This window comes from Arvicanthis niloticus, chromosome 7, assembly GCF_011762505.2.
Source record: "Arvicanthis niloticus isolate mArvNil1 chromosome 7, mArvNil1.pat.X, whole genome shotgun sequence".
Lineage (NCBI taxonomy): Eukaryota > Metazoa > Chordata > Mammalia > Rodentia > Muridae > Arvicanthis > Arvicanthis niloticus.
The window spans coordinates 38240820-38255617 of NC_047664.1; the positions used below are offsets into that span (position 1 = coordinate 38240820).

The 14798-nt window shown below is 54.0% G+C and overlaps 1 protein-coding gene across 1 annotated transcript; it reads right to left on the minus strand.

Moving 5' to 3' along the window:
- Window positions 1-202: 202 nt before the first annotated feature.
- Nkx1-1 (NK1 homeobox 1) lies at window positions 203-3564 on the minus strand. Its single transcript, XM_034509497.1, has 2 exons — window positions 3099-3564; window positions 203-1059 (listed from the first exon to the last, which is right to left on the minus strand). Exons 1-2 carry the CDS (start codon window positions 3562-3564, stop codon window positions 203-205), a joined length of 1323 nt encoding a protein of 440 aa, XP_034365388.1.
- Window positions 3565-14798: the final 11234 nt, after the last annotated feature.

Sequence of the window (14798 nt, forward strand, 5' to 3'; positions counted from 1 at the left end):
TCTGCAAAGTGCCTGGAGCAGGCCACGGGAGCCTCCCGTTTGGCCCCTGCGCACACTCGTTTATAAATTTCTCTTCTGTAGGAACCGGCTATATACAGGACCAACGACTGAAACCTTAGAAAAGAGGCGGCCGCGCTCGCCTTTGGTCCTCTGACTGCGAGGCCGCATGGTGCGGTCCCCACCGGGGTCCTGGCACCGAGGTTCAGAGGTGGGGCGCATAGAAGGCGGGCGCGCCGTAGGTCTGCGAGCCCAGCACGAAGGGCGAGAGCACGGCCGGGCTGGACAGAAAGGGCAGCTGCGCGGCGCACACCAGCCCTCCGGGGCTGTGCGCCGGGTACCCGGCCGGGCCGTGCAAGGCGAGCGGCGCACCCATGGGCGGCGAGGGGCTGAGGGGACTGAGGCCGCCGGGCAGCCCCGCGCCGGGCCCCGCTCCCGGGCCGGGGCCCCCACCGCCGCCGGTCGGCGCGCTGGTGTCAGCGCCTGGGTTTTGCTTCTTCCACTTGGTTCGGCGGTTCTGGAACCAGATCTTCACCTGCGTCTCGGTGAGGCTCAGCGACAGCGCCAGATTGAGGCGCTCGCACACGGACAGGTAGCGAGTGGCTTTAAACTTGTTCTCCAGCGCCACGAGCTGCTCGTAGGTGAAGGCGGTGCGCGCTCGCCGCGGCTTCCCGGACTTCGAGTCCGAGCCCGTGCGCTTCCGCTTGGGCTTGGTGGCCACGGCGGCGCCCTGCGGGGTGCTCCCCGCGCTCCCCGCTCCTGCAGCAGTTGCAGGCGGGCCCGGGGCTCCGGGCGAGTTCCCGCGGGGCCCTGGGACCGCAGCCTCGTCCACGGGGGAAGCCTCGACCTCGGCCGCTCCGGGGCAGCCCGACCCGCGGGCCCCGAGACCGCCGCTGCCTCCCCGAGGCTCCTCGGTGCCCTGAGCATCCTGCACCTCGGGCGCTTCGTCCTCGTCCTCATCCTCGGGCGCTTCATCCTCGCTGTCCGCGGTCGGGCTGCGACCACTGCCGCTGCTGTAGCCGTTGGCCTCGGCCTCGTCCGCCCTGTAAGAGTCCCCAGCACCTGCGGACGGCGAAAAGGAAGAGAACAGAGAGTCAGGCCCGCACCCAGCCGCCCTGCCCGCTCCCCCAGTGAGAGATTCTCCTTTAATCGTTGGGTTTCTCCTCTTCCTCGTTTGCCCCTTCCCCAAAGGTTTTCTTTTCCTCCCTCCTTGCCACAGTTCCTCCTTAGGTTGCTTGCATTTCCTCTCTGCCTTCCTTCGGAAGGACCCTCTCCGTGGCCAGCTGCTTTTGCTGCCCCATCCGCAGTCCTCGCCTCCGCCTTTAGGGCTGCGGTGCGCGGGCGGCCCTCGGAGTGTACAGCGGAGAAAGAGCTCCAATCGATTCACGGGGCAGATACAAACTTAATTAAACTCATTTTGTGTAATGTACAAACTAGTTAAAGTCCATTTAATTTATTTCGGCGTATATTACCTTCCAATTACAGCGGGCGCGGGGCCAGCCAATTACCGCACAGTTAATAGCTGGAGGGGCTGGAGGCCTGGGGTGGGGTCGGCCGGCTGTGAGGAGGCCACTTCTGAAGACCAAAATCGGTCCTCTTGGAGCTGTCCCTACCTCAGGCTTTAGGCCCTGAAAACTAGGCATCTCAAAATACTGGCTTCCCGGCCGGCCTCTGGGGCCCATTAACCAGCTCCCCAGAGACACTGTCTGAAGCGGGCTTCATCTTCCCCTGAGCTGGTGGAGTTTGGAGGCTGGGGAAGGGCACTCTGAACCTCTAAGCAGGAGCCTGGTAGGGAGTATGAACACCAGTCCCGCAGCATCCAGAGAGAAGCTGCCGCCATGACTGCATCTTGTCTCTGAAATTTGCTAGGCTGTTTGTCTGCTATGCAGGAATCTGAGGACCGTTCATGCCCTTCACCCACAGGTGGTCTTTAAATGCCAGAGGAGACCTCCACGCTTTCCAACCCAGCGCCGGTGTTCAGCTCTCAGGTCGAGTTGGCCCTGACATACTGGAACATAAAATCGCAACTCGCAAATACCCCAGCTCAAATGACCCAGGTCTCATGAAGACTGCGGGTGTCCTGTCCTCAACTCCTAAGTCTTAGCAGGGCAACTATTCCCTTAGGCGACCCATAGCCAGTCATCCATGCCCCAGCCCTGCCTGGCTGCCCTCTCCAACTGTGCAGCGCTCTCTCCCTCCCTACACAGCTCCAGAAAGCAGCCGCGGGTTCCTGGTAGACCAACTCCTTGGCGGAGAGAGGGGTCCAACTGCTGCCTGCCGGGCCTGCTCTTCCTCCCTCTAGGAACGGAAGGTCAATGCAACCGCGCTGGTAGAGCTGGCGGCCCCAGTCCAGTTCTCCCTGAGCGTTCTGGTCTGTCAGAGGCGCAGGGGCCAGGAAGTTAGAGGGAGGACGGAGGAGGGGCACAAAAAGCAATCAGGAACTGGTCGAATGCAATTCGCGATCAATAGCGGCCCCTAATAAGTGTAATAGGTTTTAATCGAGTAATTATCCGAATTTTGACCCTATAATTTAGATGTTCGGGGGGAGTTTGCAAGGTGCTTGAAAGAGATATGCATGCGCCGTAATGGGATATCGACCGCAAAGGGGGCGCGGGCCGCCCCATTACCGGCCGCTTTCCGCCGCTAAGCACATTTCCCTTTAACTGTAATCGAAGGGATTTAATTGTTTTTCCAGAGATAACCAGCGTTTTGTCACAATTAGTCTGATTTGTCCAAAGGGGGAGGACTAGGGAGGCCACGGTGGGGGTGGGTAAGTCACCAAGCCAGGCGCCGCATGTCCCTTTGCCTCCAGCAACAACTACCCTCCAACACCCGAGACTGACTAGGCGAATCCTGGACCGTTGTGACAACCCCCCAAGCCCCAGATTTGGCCCAGCAGAACCTTTCCTGAAGCGTGTAGCAGTGAGGGCCCTAGAGTCCGGGTCGGGAGGAGGCCACGGATGCTCGGGGCGGACCCCGCGCTCTGCGAACTTTCCACAGAGCCCAACAGCACCGGGTCAGGCCCAGCTCGCCACGGGGTCCCTGGAGCATAAACATTCCGGAGCAGTCAGTGTCCTCGCCCCCAGCGTCCATATACTCACTTGTAGTCTCAGCTCCCGCGGCCGCTGCGACTCCTGAGGCGGCGGAAAGGGCTCGGCGTTCTAGCTCTGCGCGCGGCGAACGTCCGGAGGCAGCCGGGACCGCGACACACGCGGCCGGGGCGCATGGGGCACACGTAGCGGGCACCACAGGGCCCAGTAGCACGCACCGGCGTCTCCTACTGTTGAACTTGTTGGGATCTAGGATGTCCAGCACGGAGAAGGAGGTGGGGCGCGGGGGCGCGGCGGGCCGAGCCACTCCAGCCCCCTCTGGCACCGCGGGCACAGTGTCGCTGGCCGCAAGCGGTGGGACTCCAGCCCGGGGGAAGATGGGCAGCTCAGCTCGTCCATCCATAGCGTCCCGAGCTGTAGCTGCAGGAGCCGGCGGTGCGGGCCCCGAGGCGGGCCCGGGCGGTGGCGGTGGCAACGCGGGGACGTCCCCAGGTGCCGCCGGGCCGCTGGTACTCATGCCGGCCTCGGGCCGCTCAGGCGGCTCGGGCCCCGCTACCTACTGGGATCCCATCCCTGCGCCCCGAAAAATCAGCCTCAGCCCAGCTGTTCTTGGCGCTGCGTCCCGCTTGGCTAGTGCTGCCTGGCGTTGCCTCCGCCACCGCTTCAGGCGCCCGCCGCGCCCGGCCAGTGCATTTATGGCGGCCCCGCCGGAGGCGCCCACGCGCCCACACTCCGCACACACGTGCGCCCGCAGGCGGCCGCGGGGTTCCGCTACCCTCGTTAGCGCTCACGCCTAATTGGCTGCGAACGGTCCCAAGCGGAGTAGGCGGGCCCGGTGCGGGACTCACGGACTGAGCCGCAGAGACAGACAGACGGACGCCCTGCCGGGAGCCAGAGCACAGTCCACTGGAGGCTGTGGTGGTCAGCACCTTGCCGCTGCGCCTCCGCGGGGCTGGAAACTGCGTGCCCGCCTCCTCGACGAAGGGGGAGGAGACAGCCGGGCTTTTAAATAATTGCGGGATCGGTTGGCGGTGGAGGGCTGCGGAGGCCCCAGGACGTGTGAACCCGTTAGCCCCGAGTTGGCCTGGACATCCCAGCTCAGGGTACCGCTAGGGCAGGTCTCTCCTGCTGCCGTGGCATGCGGGACTCTGGGCTACCGTGGCACCCGGGTATCCCGCGCCTTCCGCTGCTGGGACGGGAGAGGGAGAGTGGGGGGCTCTTGCAGGTTCTGGGTCTCTGCAGGGTCTTCAGCCCTTTGTGGGGCGTATTCCCAGAGTTTCTGTTTCCGCTGCCCTCAATTGCGGTTTTTCGCGTCTGGAGCAATCTGGTCAGGATCTCTGTCCCTCCATCCTCACCAGCTCTGACTCCCGCCCCCTTGGCTGGATCAAATTAGGGACGACACGAAATCCCCGCAAGGGGCGGGGCTGGCGCCCGCGAGTGACGCTCATTAGAAGTGGAATCGAAATGAGCAGGGCTAGACCGCTGTCCTGGTCCCCGCCCCCCGAAAGGGTGACCGAAAAATCGCACAAATAGCAGGTGGCCTACATAAAGATCGATACCCTTCATGTAACGGGAAAATATGTGTTTCTTCCAGAACCGGATACTATCCTCTTCCCCACCCCTAACAAATCAGAAGGGCCGTTTGAAGCCTGGGTATTTGTGCACGGTCTTGTCCACAGTCTGGATATTTACAGGATACTCTCCACGACCTCGGAAGGTCGAACCGGCTTCGGAGGGTGAGGGTCAGGTAGCCGATGCTTTGCTTCCGAGTTTCCCTCCTCCTCTAGCTCAAGCCAATGAGCTGACCCGCCTCTGAAGGACCCAGGTGGGACCCGGCGGAGGAGTTAGCATGCCCAGAGTGTGAGTGTGTGCGCCGACGTGTGCTCCAGCGGGTATGCACTCCTCCTCCCACTGCGGTCCCGAGAGCCTGCTCTGCACAAGGACGGGCCTTTGCAATTACCGCGGGCAATGATCCTTCGGAAGCAGAAATTAAAAGTTAGGAGAAATAATGGGGGACCGATCGCCTGTAATTTGGGCCAAGCTCGGACATGCTGAGCCTCTGGGAGGCTGGGACGGGAGGCAAGGGGAGGGGGCAGGGCTCTCCTCCCCTCAGTTTCTTCCCTGCCCCCTCCCACCCTCACCGCGTGCTGGTCCATCCTGAGATTCTAATCAGACCCACAACACTGTGTCCTTCCTTGCCAGGACTTGATTATTCTTTATCTTTAAATTATAAATCACCTCTGGGGATGGAGGGTGGGTAATCTCTCATCGCAGTGAGGTAATTATCTTCTTCCCGCCCCCACCTTGGTCTTTGCTTCCTCCCTCTTCTCAGCTGAGTTTGAATATAGATGTACACGCCCCATTCTCTTTCACACACACACTCACACTCATTCAGAAGCGGCCAACACACAAGCAGGAATTCATTCATGAGCACCCATATCCAGTCAGAAGGTGGTTCATAAGGGCAGTGCGCTGCACTCTGTCACCCCTCCCCCATCTGCTCCTTCTTCCACTTCCTGTCTCTTTTAAGTCCTTTGGTGAGGACTGCACACAGGCCGGCTGCCAGGTCCCCATCTTCTTTGCTTCCCTAGGATGCAGAGCCACTGGGTGCAGAAGGGAGCTTCTTTGGGGAAGGGGAGGGGAATGAGGATGGGGAGGAGAGGGCAGACCTCCTGTGCAGACTTTGGAGCTGGCTCTGGGTAGTGGAGACTCTGCGACAACACTACAAGCACACACACACACACACATTTGTCACCACCACAAGCCATCAGAGAGGTGAATGTTGGCAAACATTTAAGCAGCCACAGCACCCACACCTTACTGGGTGGGTGGAAGCTGGCATGGCTGCACCCTCAGCCATCACACACACCCTACCCCCTGCCTGTGAGGAAGTACAATGACCTGTGTAGCCCGCTCTGTGTAGCTTTCCTTCAGGAGAAGGAAATGCAACAAGGTGGCATTTCCTAGAATGTGAGGTAGACTGGCACTAGGACATAGCAAATATAATACAATGTGTTAACAGCATATGAAATAAGATAACGTAACATGTTACAGAAAAATATGCAACTGGATGCTGGGTTTTGGTTCTTTTTTTCTTTTCACCCAAATTCACACTTGGCACTGCCCAGTGCTCTGTCTGCCGGTGGGTAGGGGACTGGTCAGAGTTGGGTGGGATGCAGAGAAAGCACCTTTGCTGCCCAGAAGTTTGTAGGTGCCTGGTTTACTTCTCCTGCCTTTCCTGCCCATCTCTTCCTGCCCCTCGATATTCTGGCATGAGTTGTAGCAGACAGAATAACAAACAGCCAGGCTCACAGCCAGCTCCGAGGAGCAAGGTGAGCCCAAGCGTCCCCCAGAGCTGAATGGGGCATCTCTTCTCTTCTTCCTTTGGTGTGGGACAGTGCTGTGTGGACCTAGCTCACTGAGAGACTGAGGCAGTTTCTTCCTCTGTTCCCACCCCACCTCTGAGGAACAACTAAAACAGAGGGATGCCAGGTGCCCCTCCTCCTCTCCTAGATCTCTGAACAACAGCCCTCTTCAGCCTCAACCAGACTGTCTAAGGCTATAAGGACGTCCTTTAGCTCCTAATCACAATTGATTGTCAATTAGACCCTCATTTGTGCAATCTCTGCCCATCTGCCATCTCAGGTTATCTCCAACCCACCAGCTTCACTTGTGGGGCCCCAGGTGGGTACTGACAGGTGAAATCCCAGCCTAGGGTGGAGACGGCTCTGCCTGGTTAGTGGATAGGATGCATCCCCTTTCCTGCTGAGGCCCCACTATGGCAGGTCACTTAGGGTGATAAGTCATGTTGGACTGGGGTGTTGAGGCAGGGACAAATGTGGCAAGGGTGAAAATATGACAAGGGGAGTTGTGACAAGTGGTCTGAGAAGTGGGCCAAGGAAAAGGAGGAGTAAGCTGACATTTTCAGCTTTCTTCCCCCTGAACTGTGCATTTTGAAATTCTGGAAGAGGCAAGAGGAGGATCGCCCAGCCTCTGTTGTTAACTCACCTTGGATAATGACGTGTCTCCACTGTGTAGTGGTCTCTAAGATCCCATTTACTTCCCTTCAAGGGTCCAAGGGCTCCAGTAACAGCCACTTACTCAGAGTAAAGGAACAGTGACTGGTGGACTGTATCTGCTCCCGGGAGCTCTATGGACAGGCTATAAGCGTGGTAGGATTCAGGGTCTTTATGATTGGGCACATCCACAGACAGCCTTCACTTTGGTGGCTGTTTGCTTTATGCGCTGTTAAATCCACCCCCACTCTGCCCAGTCACCAGGGTCCCCAAAACCTTTCTGGCAACATGCAGAGGCAGGCACTTTAGTCACCTGGTTCACCATGTGCGGACTGAGAGGCTGCTGGTATTCTGTAGCCTCTGAGTGGTCTGCCTCCCAGTGGAAGGGTGCAATGAAGGGACTTAAGCAGACAAGAGGACAGGGCTCCCATGTGTGTTTCTTGACCCCCACCCATATCAGTACATGGTACACCCTGCTGCTCACCAGTCTGGAAAATGAATGAACAATTCTGCTTATTCTCTTTCTCTAAGATGTATCTCCCTTTGGGTCTTCTATCCCCTCAAGAATGGGCACAGCACATTCAGAAACTCAGAAGAAGGAGCTCAGGCTGCTGACCTCTGCATCGCCCGAGGCCACAGAGGAAGGCACCACTATCAGCACTACACACAGAACCCAACCAGTAGGTTGAAGGTCAGAACCGCGGACAGCTCCCAGGACCGCGGTGAGAACCGTCGGCTGCCAGGTCAGTACCGCGGACAGCCGCTCTGCCCTCTCCCCTCGCCCCACTCCTACCCCGTAGCTGACCTCAGCTTCCAGGAGACTATGTCACAGACAGGTTCAGCAACTGGATCCAGCCAGCACGTTTCTGCTCTCCACTTATGCAGCGCCCTCACTGTCTATTACAAGTCTGCCCATCTCAAAGCTTGCCGGCAATCTTTGTAGGTACAATGTGGTGTCTGGACTCCTTGTACATTACACACCCAGATGAGATGCCCACCATCACCTCACACCAAAGGGCTAGGGAGTTTCACAGGATCAATAGCTGCTGGTTTTTGCATCCTCCTGTTCAAATGGTGTACACACACACACATACACACACACATATATATATTATAAATACACATATACATACACATATACATGTAGTAGTCACTAACTCCTATAAAGAGGTTACTTGGAGATGCAAAGGTAAAGTTCAAACCCTTTCCGTTTGAAACTCAGATTAACAAATAGAACACCAGGAATGTCTCCAGGGCTGCGGGAATGAGAAGCACCGTTCATGGAGAGAAGGCTGCACAGTGGCCAGCTGGCTCCCTCTCTTGGACACTGCTAGTTGAACTTTTGACCTAGAAAGGTTCACCAACCACAAGACAAGATAGGGTAAACTGAGGCCAAAGAGAATAATGATGTTCTCAAAGCCGTCCAACCGGTAGCCGGTGGGGTTTTAACATGCGCACTGGTGCTCCTGACCAGTGTTTAAAGTGAAAAGTCACAAATAATCAGTTTCTCAGTGCCAGAGGGCAGACGGCCTGGGCAGTGCAGAGAATGAGGCTGACAGGGGCCAGGAGCTTCCATGTGCCTTTTCCCACCCTTACTCCCTCACATGTGGCACAACCTGCTCATTACCAGTCTGGAAATTCCAGGGTGGAGGCAAGTTTGTTCATCCATTTTCTCTAAGATCTTTCTTAGGTTCTCTTGGGGTGCTTATAGGGGTTCTCTTCTCTTCTTTTAGGAATCTGTCTCCGTGTGCTATTACCATCCTCTACTCTGTCTAGACTTTTTGCTAGATAGAGCCACTGACTTCCTTGAGAGGTTTTAGCAAGATGTCCAGGTCAGAGCTTACCCAGAGTACCACCTGCCTTTACTCTCCAGGGCTCCCAAAAGTACCCAAGCTCCAGACTTCTCATGGTCAAAAGCTGTGAGTCTTGTCTGATGCACACAAGAAAGTTTCCCATGTTGTATAAAGGCACGAGGTCAGGGCCTCCTTGAGGGGAGAACTGGGAGTGGCTTGGTCAGACCTTCCCTGAGGGGAGAACTGGGAGTGGTTTTGTATCTGCTTTACGTGAGAGAGTCTTACTCAACAGCCCTGGTCGGCCTGGAACTCGTTTTATAGGCCAGGCTGGTCTTGAACTTAGAGACCCACCTGCTTCTGCCTGGGATTAAAGCCTGTGCCCTGTTGCTCACTTCTTACTGCCTGGCTCCTCCATTTATCTTCCATCCACTAACCAGTGTGAACCATCACAGCTTTCTCCTCCTGGAAGCTTCCTGAGGTTGACAGGGTCTGAGAATTATGCCTGGGCTGAGTAACTTACCTATGAGACCCTTTGGGGCATCCTGAATGACCCACATCTGAGCCCCATACCCCAGGGTCCTTTCTGATGATAACTAGCGGAGATACCCTTCCAGCTGTTCAAAAACATCACACCCGGAAGCTCATCAGTCTCTTCTCAGTGAGACTGGCACCATCATCTGCCCCTCTGTCTTGCTCTAACACATCTAGGGGCATTTATCTGTTCACATGTGACTTTGGCCAAAGTGGGCTCTTGAACACTGTGATGACTTGGTCCTGTGTCTCTCATCAAGACAAGGGTGGGATGCAAAGTGCAAACGTTTGTATGCACAAGGAAAAATAGGTTCAAGTTGAGCAAGAGTTTCGACCAAGGGCATGCACCTTTGCCATTATAATAATATGCCTAGCTCCTATGGGCAGAAAATGCCCCTAGTGATGCTTGACTCTGCCCTAAACTCATCAACTGACTTGTCCATCTCTGTCCTGTCCCGTGGTTATACCCCACAGTCAGTGTGACTCACAGGGTACCCATAGGGGCTTTCCTCCATCTGTCATTTATTTATACACGTTCAGCTCTTCTGCTGTGGGGGTGGGTGAGTCTGGCACCAGGGGTAAGTAAGATTGGCACAGCCTTTGCTGTGGGGGAGGCTCTGGTGCCCCTGTTATCGGGGAGAATGTGTCATCTCATTCCCATTGGCTTGAGGGAAAGCTCTGGAATGGAGACAGGGGCCTTCTTTGCTCCACTGCCAAGGAGGGCTAGCCTGTGTTGGACTGGGGAGTCTGGGAAGCTGCAACAGTGGGTAAATAGAGAGGCCTCCGGGGGACAGGGAGGAAAAACACAGAGGGATGAGTAAGAGGGCATCTAGAGACTGTACCCCAACATTAAAGATGGGTAAGAGGGGTAAAGGGAGGGAGCTCAGGTCAAGTACACAGAAGGTGCTCAATAAATGAATACAATGAAATCTTCCGGCTGGCAGCGCGCGCGCGCACACACACACACACACACACACACACACACACACACACTTAACCTAAGTGCCTGCAGGGCCACTTGGGTCAGGAGGGCGTGCGGAGAGGAGCTGGTCACTAAACAATGAGCTTAATTGAGGTTAATGCCTCTAGCGCAGTCCTTGATTATTAAATTACTACTATGCACATGAATCATAATTAGAAGACTGAGAAACTATTTTACAGTACAGCAAACCAGGAAGAGGGGTTTTGAGATCTAAGGGGAGGAGAAACAAAATGTCGTCGAGGTAGAGGTTGGTCGAGGTCGAGATTGAGGGTTGTATTGTCAGGGTAGAGGTTATCCTCCCAACAGGGGTGTCCTGAGGAAAGACATATCCTTGGGGTGGGAGGGTCTGTAGATAAGGGACAAGTTTTCTGGGTGAGTGTCTTAGGAAGTGGGCATGTTGTTGAAGTAGGAGGATTTCCAGGTGGCAGGGAGTCTGTATCTTCAGGAGGAAAGTGACTGCGGCGAGGTGGGGGTGCGTAGGGGAAGGGAGTGTCATAAGGTGAAAGGTGTTCTGGGGAAGGAGTGTGGAGTGGGGAGAGGCGCATCCTCTGGATGGGGGCGTGTCTCCGCTGTAGCGGGTGTTTCTGGGTGGTTTTCGGAGACCTGGGTGCTCTGTGTATGGAGACACTCACTAGGGAGGGCTGCGCCATGGAGGGCCCCTATGATTGCACAGGTGAAGATACTCGGTCGCTTCGCCCACGGCTCCCGCCCGCCCCCTGCCGACACGGCGCGGAACTGCAGCGACCCGTGTCAGCGTTCGGGAGAACTGGGTGAGCCAGACAGTGTCCTGAGGCCAGAGTCCAAACGCCTAAGGTGCAGCCAGGCGTGCACAGACCGGACCGTGCAGAGAGCATGCCAGAGTCCCGGCGCCACATACCCATGTGGCTAGACCTGGCTTTGCGCCTGCGTCCCTGGGCGCGAGCGTGCGTGGGCTGAATGGGGCGTCTGTCTGTGGGGACCCCCCAACCCACCCTTTGCCCCGTGGTACAGGGGCCTGAGATCGGAGAACTCCAGAAAAGGCCATCGACACGAATGCTGGGGTGAGCCCGTCACCCCTGCGCTCTCCAGGGGTGCAGGCCGTCCCTCTCCCTCGCCATCCTCCCCCCTCCACTTCTCTATTTATTTCCTTCTCTGTTGCTGAAACATATTGAAGGGGAGAAAAAGGAAACATTAAGATCCGCTGTGAGCCGCGCGGCGGTTTAACGATTTCAAATGAGGCCGGCCTGGGTGAGGCCTGACAATCCCGTCAGGATGGCAGATGACGGCTAAAATTACCCGGAATCAATATTCTCACCGGGTGTCCCGGGCTGATAAGCTCCGCCAAGACAATGTTGACTATTAAAGTCGACAGCTTGAGATATTACACTATTAGTTATGCTATTTTTAATAATCTATAATATTTGGGCGATAATTAATTAATTATACGGGTCAGATAATATCTAGGGCTGGAATGAGGTCTGAAGGACCCATTACAGCAGTAATGAGAAAGGAGAATCTAATCTGGGGCAGGTGCCGTGGTCCTGGTGCTGGGGCCTGAGGCGTGATGTTTCCTGTGCCCGGCCCTGCCACCAGCCTGGGTCCTGGCCAAGCCTGGCCCCTCATAATCGGGGTCTGCAGGCCAGACAATGCCTGTCTCTGCTTCCTGGGACTGGACAGAGTGAATGCCCAGAGATCCAGACTGGCCAGGCGAAGGCCAGGTCCCTGGGTATGTTCTATGATGGAGGGGCTTGCCTCCTGATTTTTTTTTATGTGACAGCATCCACAGGTGTGTTCTCTGATGGAGGGGTCGCTGATGGAGGGGCCCCAGTTCTCTCCTCATGCACCTCCAGCATCACCACAGCAGAATCAAGTCCAAGCTGTGGCCTCAGCCTGCAGTAGGAGTGACTACACCCCTCCTACTTCCCAACACTGCCCAGAGGCCCTAGTGGAGGCTTGCCTTGATTCTGTTGTTCCCAGAAGTGTGTGCTTCAACAAACACAGTTGTCTTGTGCTTAAAGTCAGGATGTGAGCCCTGGTCCTGGTCCGGAGCAGGGGTTGGTACAGGGATGGCTGCTTGCCTGGGGACAGTAGTGCTGTGATCAGCAGCTGTCAGAAAATGCTCTTTTTCCCTGCAAGAAGCTGGGTGCTCTGACTTTTCTAATGAGTACAGCTGTTCACCCCCTGATTTCTTATGGTAGAAGCTTAGATCATGGATAAGATTTCTAAATGTAAACATTTTATGCTTAAGCACCACTATAACTATGTTAAACAAATTATATATATATATATATATATATATATATATATATATATATATATATATATATAAAAATTGAGTTAGTTAAGAATGTTTTCTAAGCCACACATGCATGCCTGTAATCTCAGTATTTAGGAAACTGAGCCAGGGCCGGGTGGTGGTGGCGCACGCCTTTAATCCCAGCACTTGGGAGGCAGAGGCAGGCGGATTTCTGAGTTCAAGGCCAGCCTGGTGTACAGAGTGAGTTCCAGGACAGCCAGGGCTATACAGAGAAACCCTGTCTCGAAAAATCAAAAAAAAAAAAAGGAAACTGAGCCAGGAGGGTTGAGAATTTGAAGCTAGCCTTGGCTATGTAGGGAGACCTTAAAATACATTCTCTAGTTTTCTCTGAGACTCCTTTGATTCATAGATTATTTACATGTGTTTTGCCTGCATGTATGTATATGCACTACATGTGTGCACGGTGCTTTCAGAAGCCAGAAGGCATCAGATCCCTTGGAACTGGAGTTACCATGTGGGTGCAGGGAATTGAACTTAGGTCCTCTGCAAAAGCAGCTAGTGCCCTCAACTGCCCAGTCATCTCTCCAACCACACACTGCTTAATTCCCAAACAACTGAGTTCTAAAGATGTTTTTCTATTGCCAATTTCTAATTGAATTCTATTATTCTCAGAGGTGTGCCTTTGATAATTTTAATTTTTAACTCTATTAAATTTGCCTTATCAACTTTGGAAGGCTCCATGTGCAGCTGACAAATACCTGTGTTCTGTTGTTAGATAATACAGTCTGCTCAGAGCCCACCCTTACTGGCCACTGAAGGCTTCAGGGACAGGTTGAGGCCCCTCCAAAATTGGAGCCAGTTCTATTTCCAAGGTCTGTCATGGTTTGTAAAAACATTCTTAAAAAGCATTTGCTTTTATTTTAAAATGTTGTTGGTAAAGTGACTCTTTTAGTATCATGCAATAGCTGCTTCCTTGATGATATTTCTGCTCTGATGCTTACTGAATCTGACGTCAGTAGATGCGTGGCAGCTTTCCTCTGGGATATGTTTCTGGGGCATTTTTTTATACCCTTAAATTTTTAATTACTGGTGTAGTTATAGTTTTTCCTTTTTTGAGTATATGTATGCACATGTCATGTGTAAGTGGGTACATGTGTGTGCACATGTGCATACATAGGCACTTGGGTGTGTGTGTGTGTGTGTGTGTGTGTGTGTGTGTGCACGCGCGCGCATAAGTCAAAGGCCAACTTCAGGTGTTATTTCTAAGGTGAAATACACCTTGGGGTTTTTGGTTTTTTGTTTGGTTGATTTTATATATGTGAGTACACTGTAGTTGTTTTCAGACACACCAGAAGAAGGAATGGGATCCCATTACAGATGGTGGTGAGCAGTGTTTTACAGATTCCTGTGTTTACAGGTACACTCCCTCTACCTGGTGTGGATCTAGAGGCAGAGATCCAGGTTCCAGGCACCTCTGTGTTCAGCTCCTGTGGGGAGTTCCCAGGCTGATTCACATCCCACCATCCTGGAGCACATCAGGGTCTCTGTCCTCACCATCCCCACAGGCCTTGTGTGCACTGACCTTGATCCTAACGACCACTGGTGTGAACAGTCTCACGCTGGGGCTTCTCTGGCTCTTCTCTGATGATTAATAGCATCAAGCATTTTTGGTTTGGTTTTGTTTGTTTGAGACAGGGTTTCTCTGTGTAGTCCTGGCTATTCCAGAACTCACTCTGTAGACCAGGCTGGCCTTGAACTCAGGGCTCCACTTGCCTTTGCCTCCTGGGTGCTGGGATTAAAGCTGTGCGCCACCACTGCCCAGTAACATTGACATCTTTTCAGGCATTTATTGGCTATTTATATTTGTCCCTCAGAGAAATGTTTGTTCTGATTACCTCTCCATTTCATTTTATTTATTTTTAAGATTAAAATTTGTGTGTGTGTGTGTATGTATGTATGTATGTATGTATGTATAACCGCCTGAAAGTCCAGCATCAGGGGATTTCTTCAGGCCTCTACAGGCACCAGACATAAAATGATACACTGACATGCATGCATATACAACACAGAGGTTGCATATACAGTCATGCATATAGTCAAATACAACATAGAATTAATAGTAATAATAAAAGTAAAAATAAATGTTTTATTAAAAAACAGTGTAGTCTTGGCAAAAGAATAACATGCCAACTT

Coding starts and splice junctions, on each gene's coding strand:
- Nkx1-1 (XM_034509497.1), bottom strand. CDS start 3,564: ATGAGTACCAGCGGCCCGGCGGCACCTGGGGACGTCCCCGCGTTGCCA. Junction 1,060..3,098: donor CGCGGGAGCTGAGACTACAA/GTGAGTATATGG, acceptor CGCCGTCCGCAG/GTGCTGGGGACTCTTACAGG.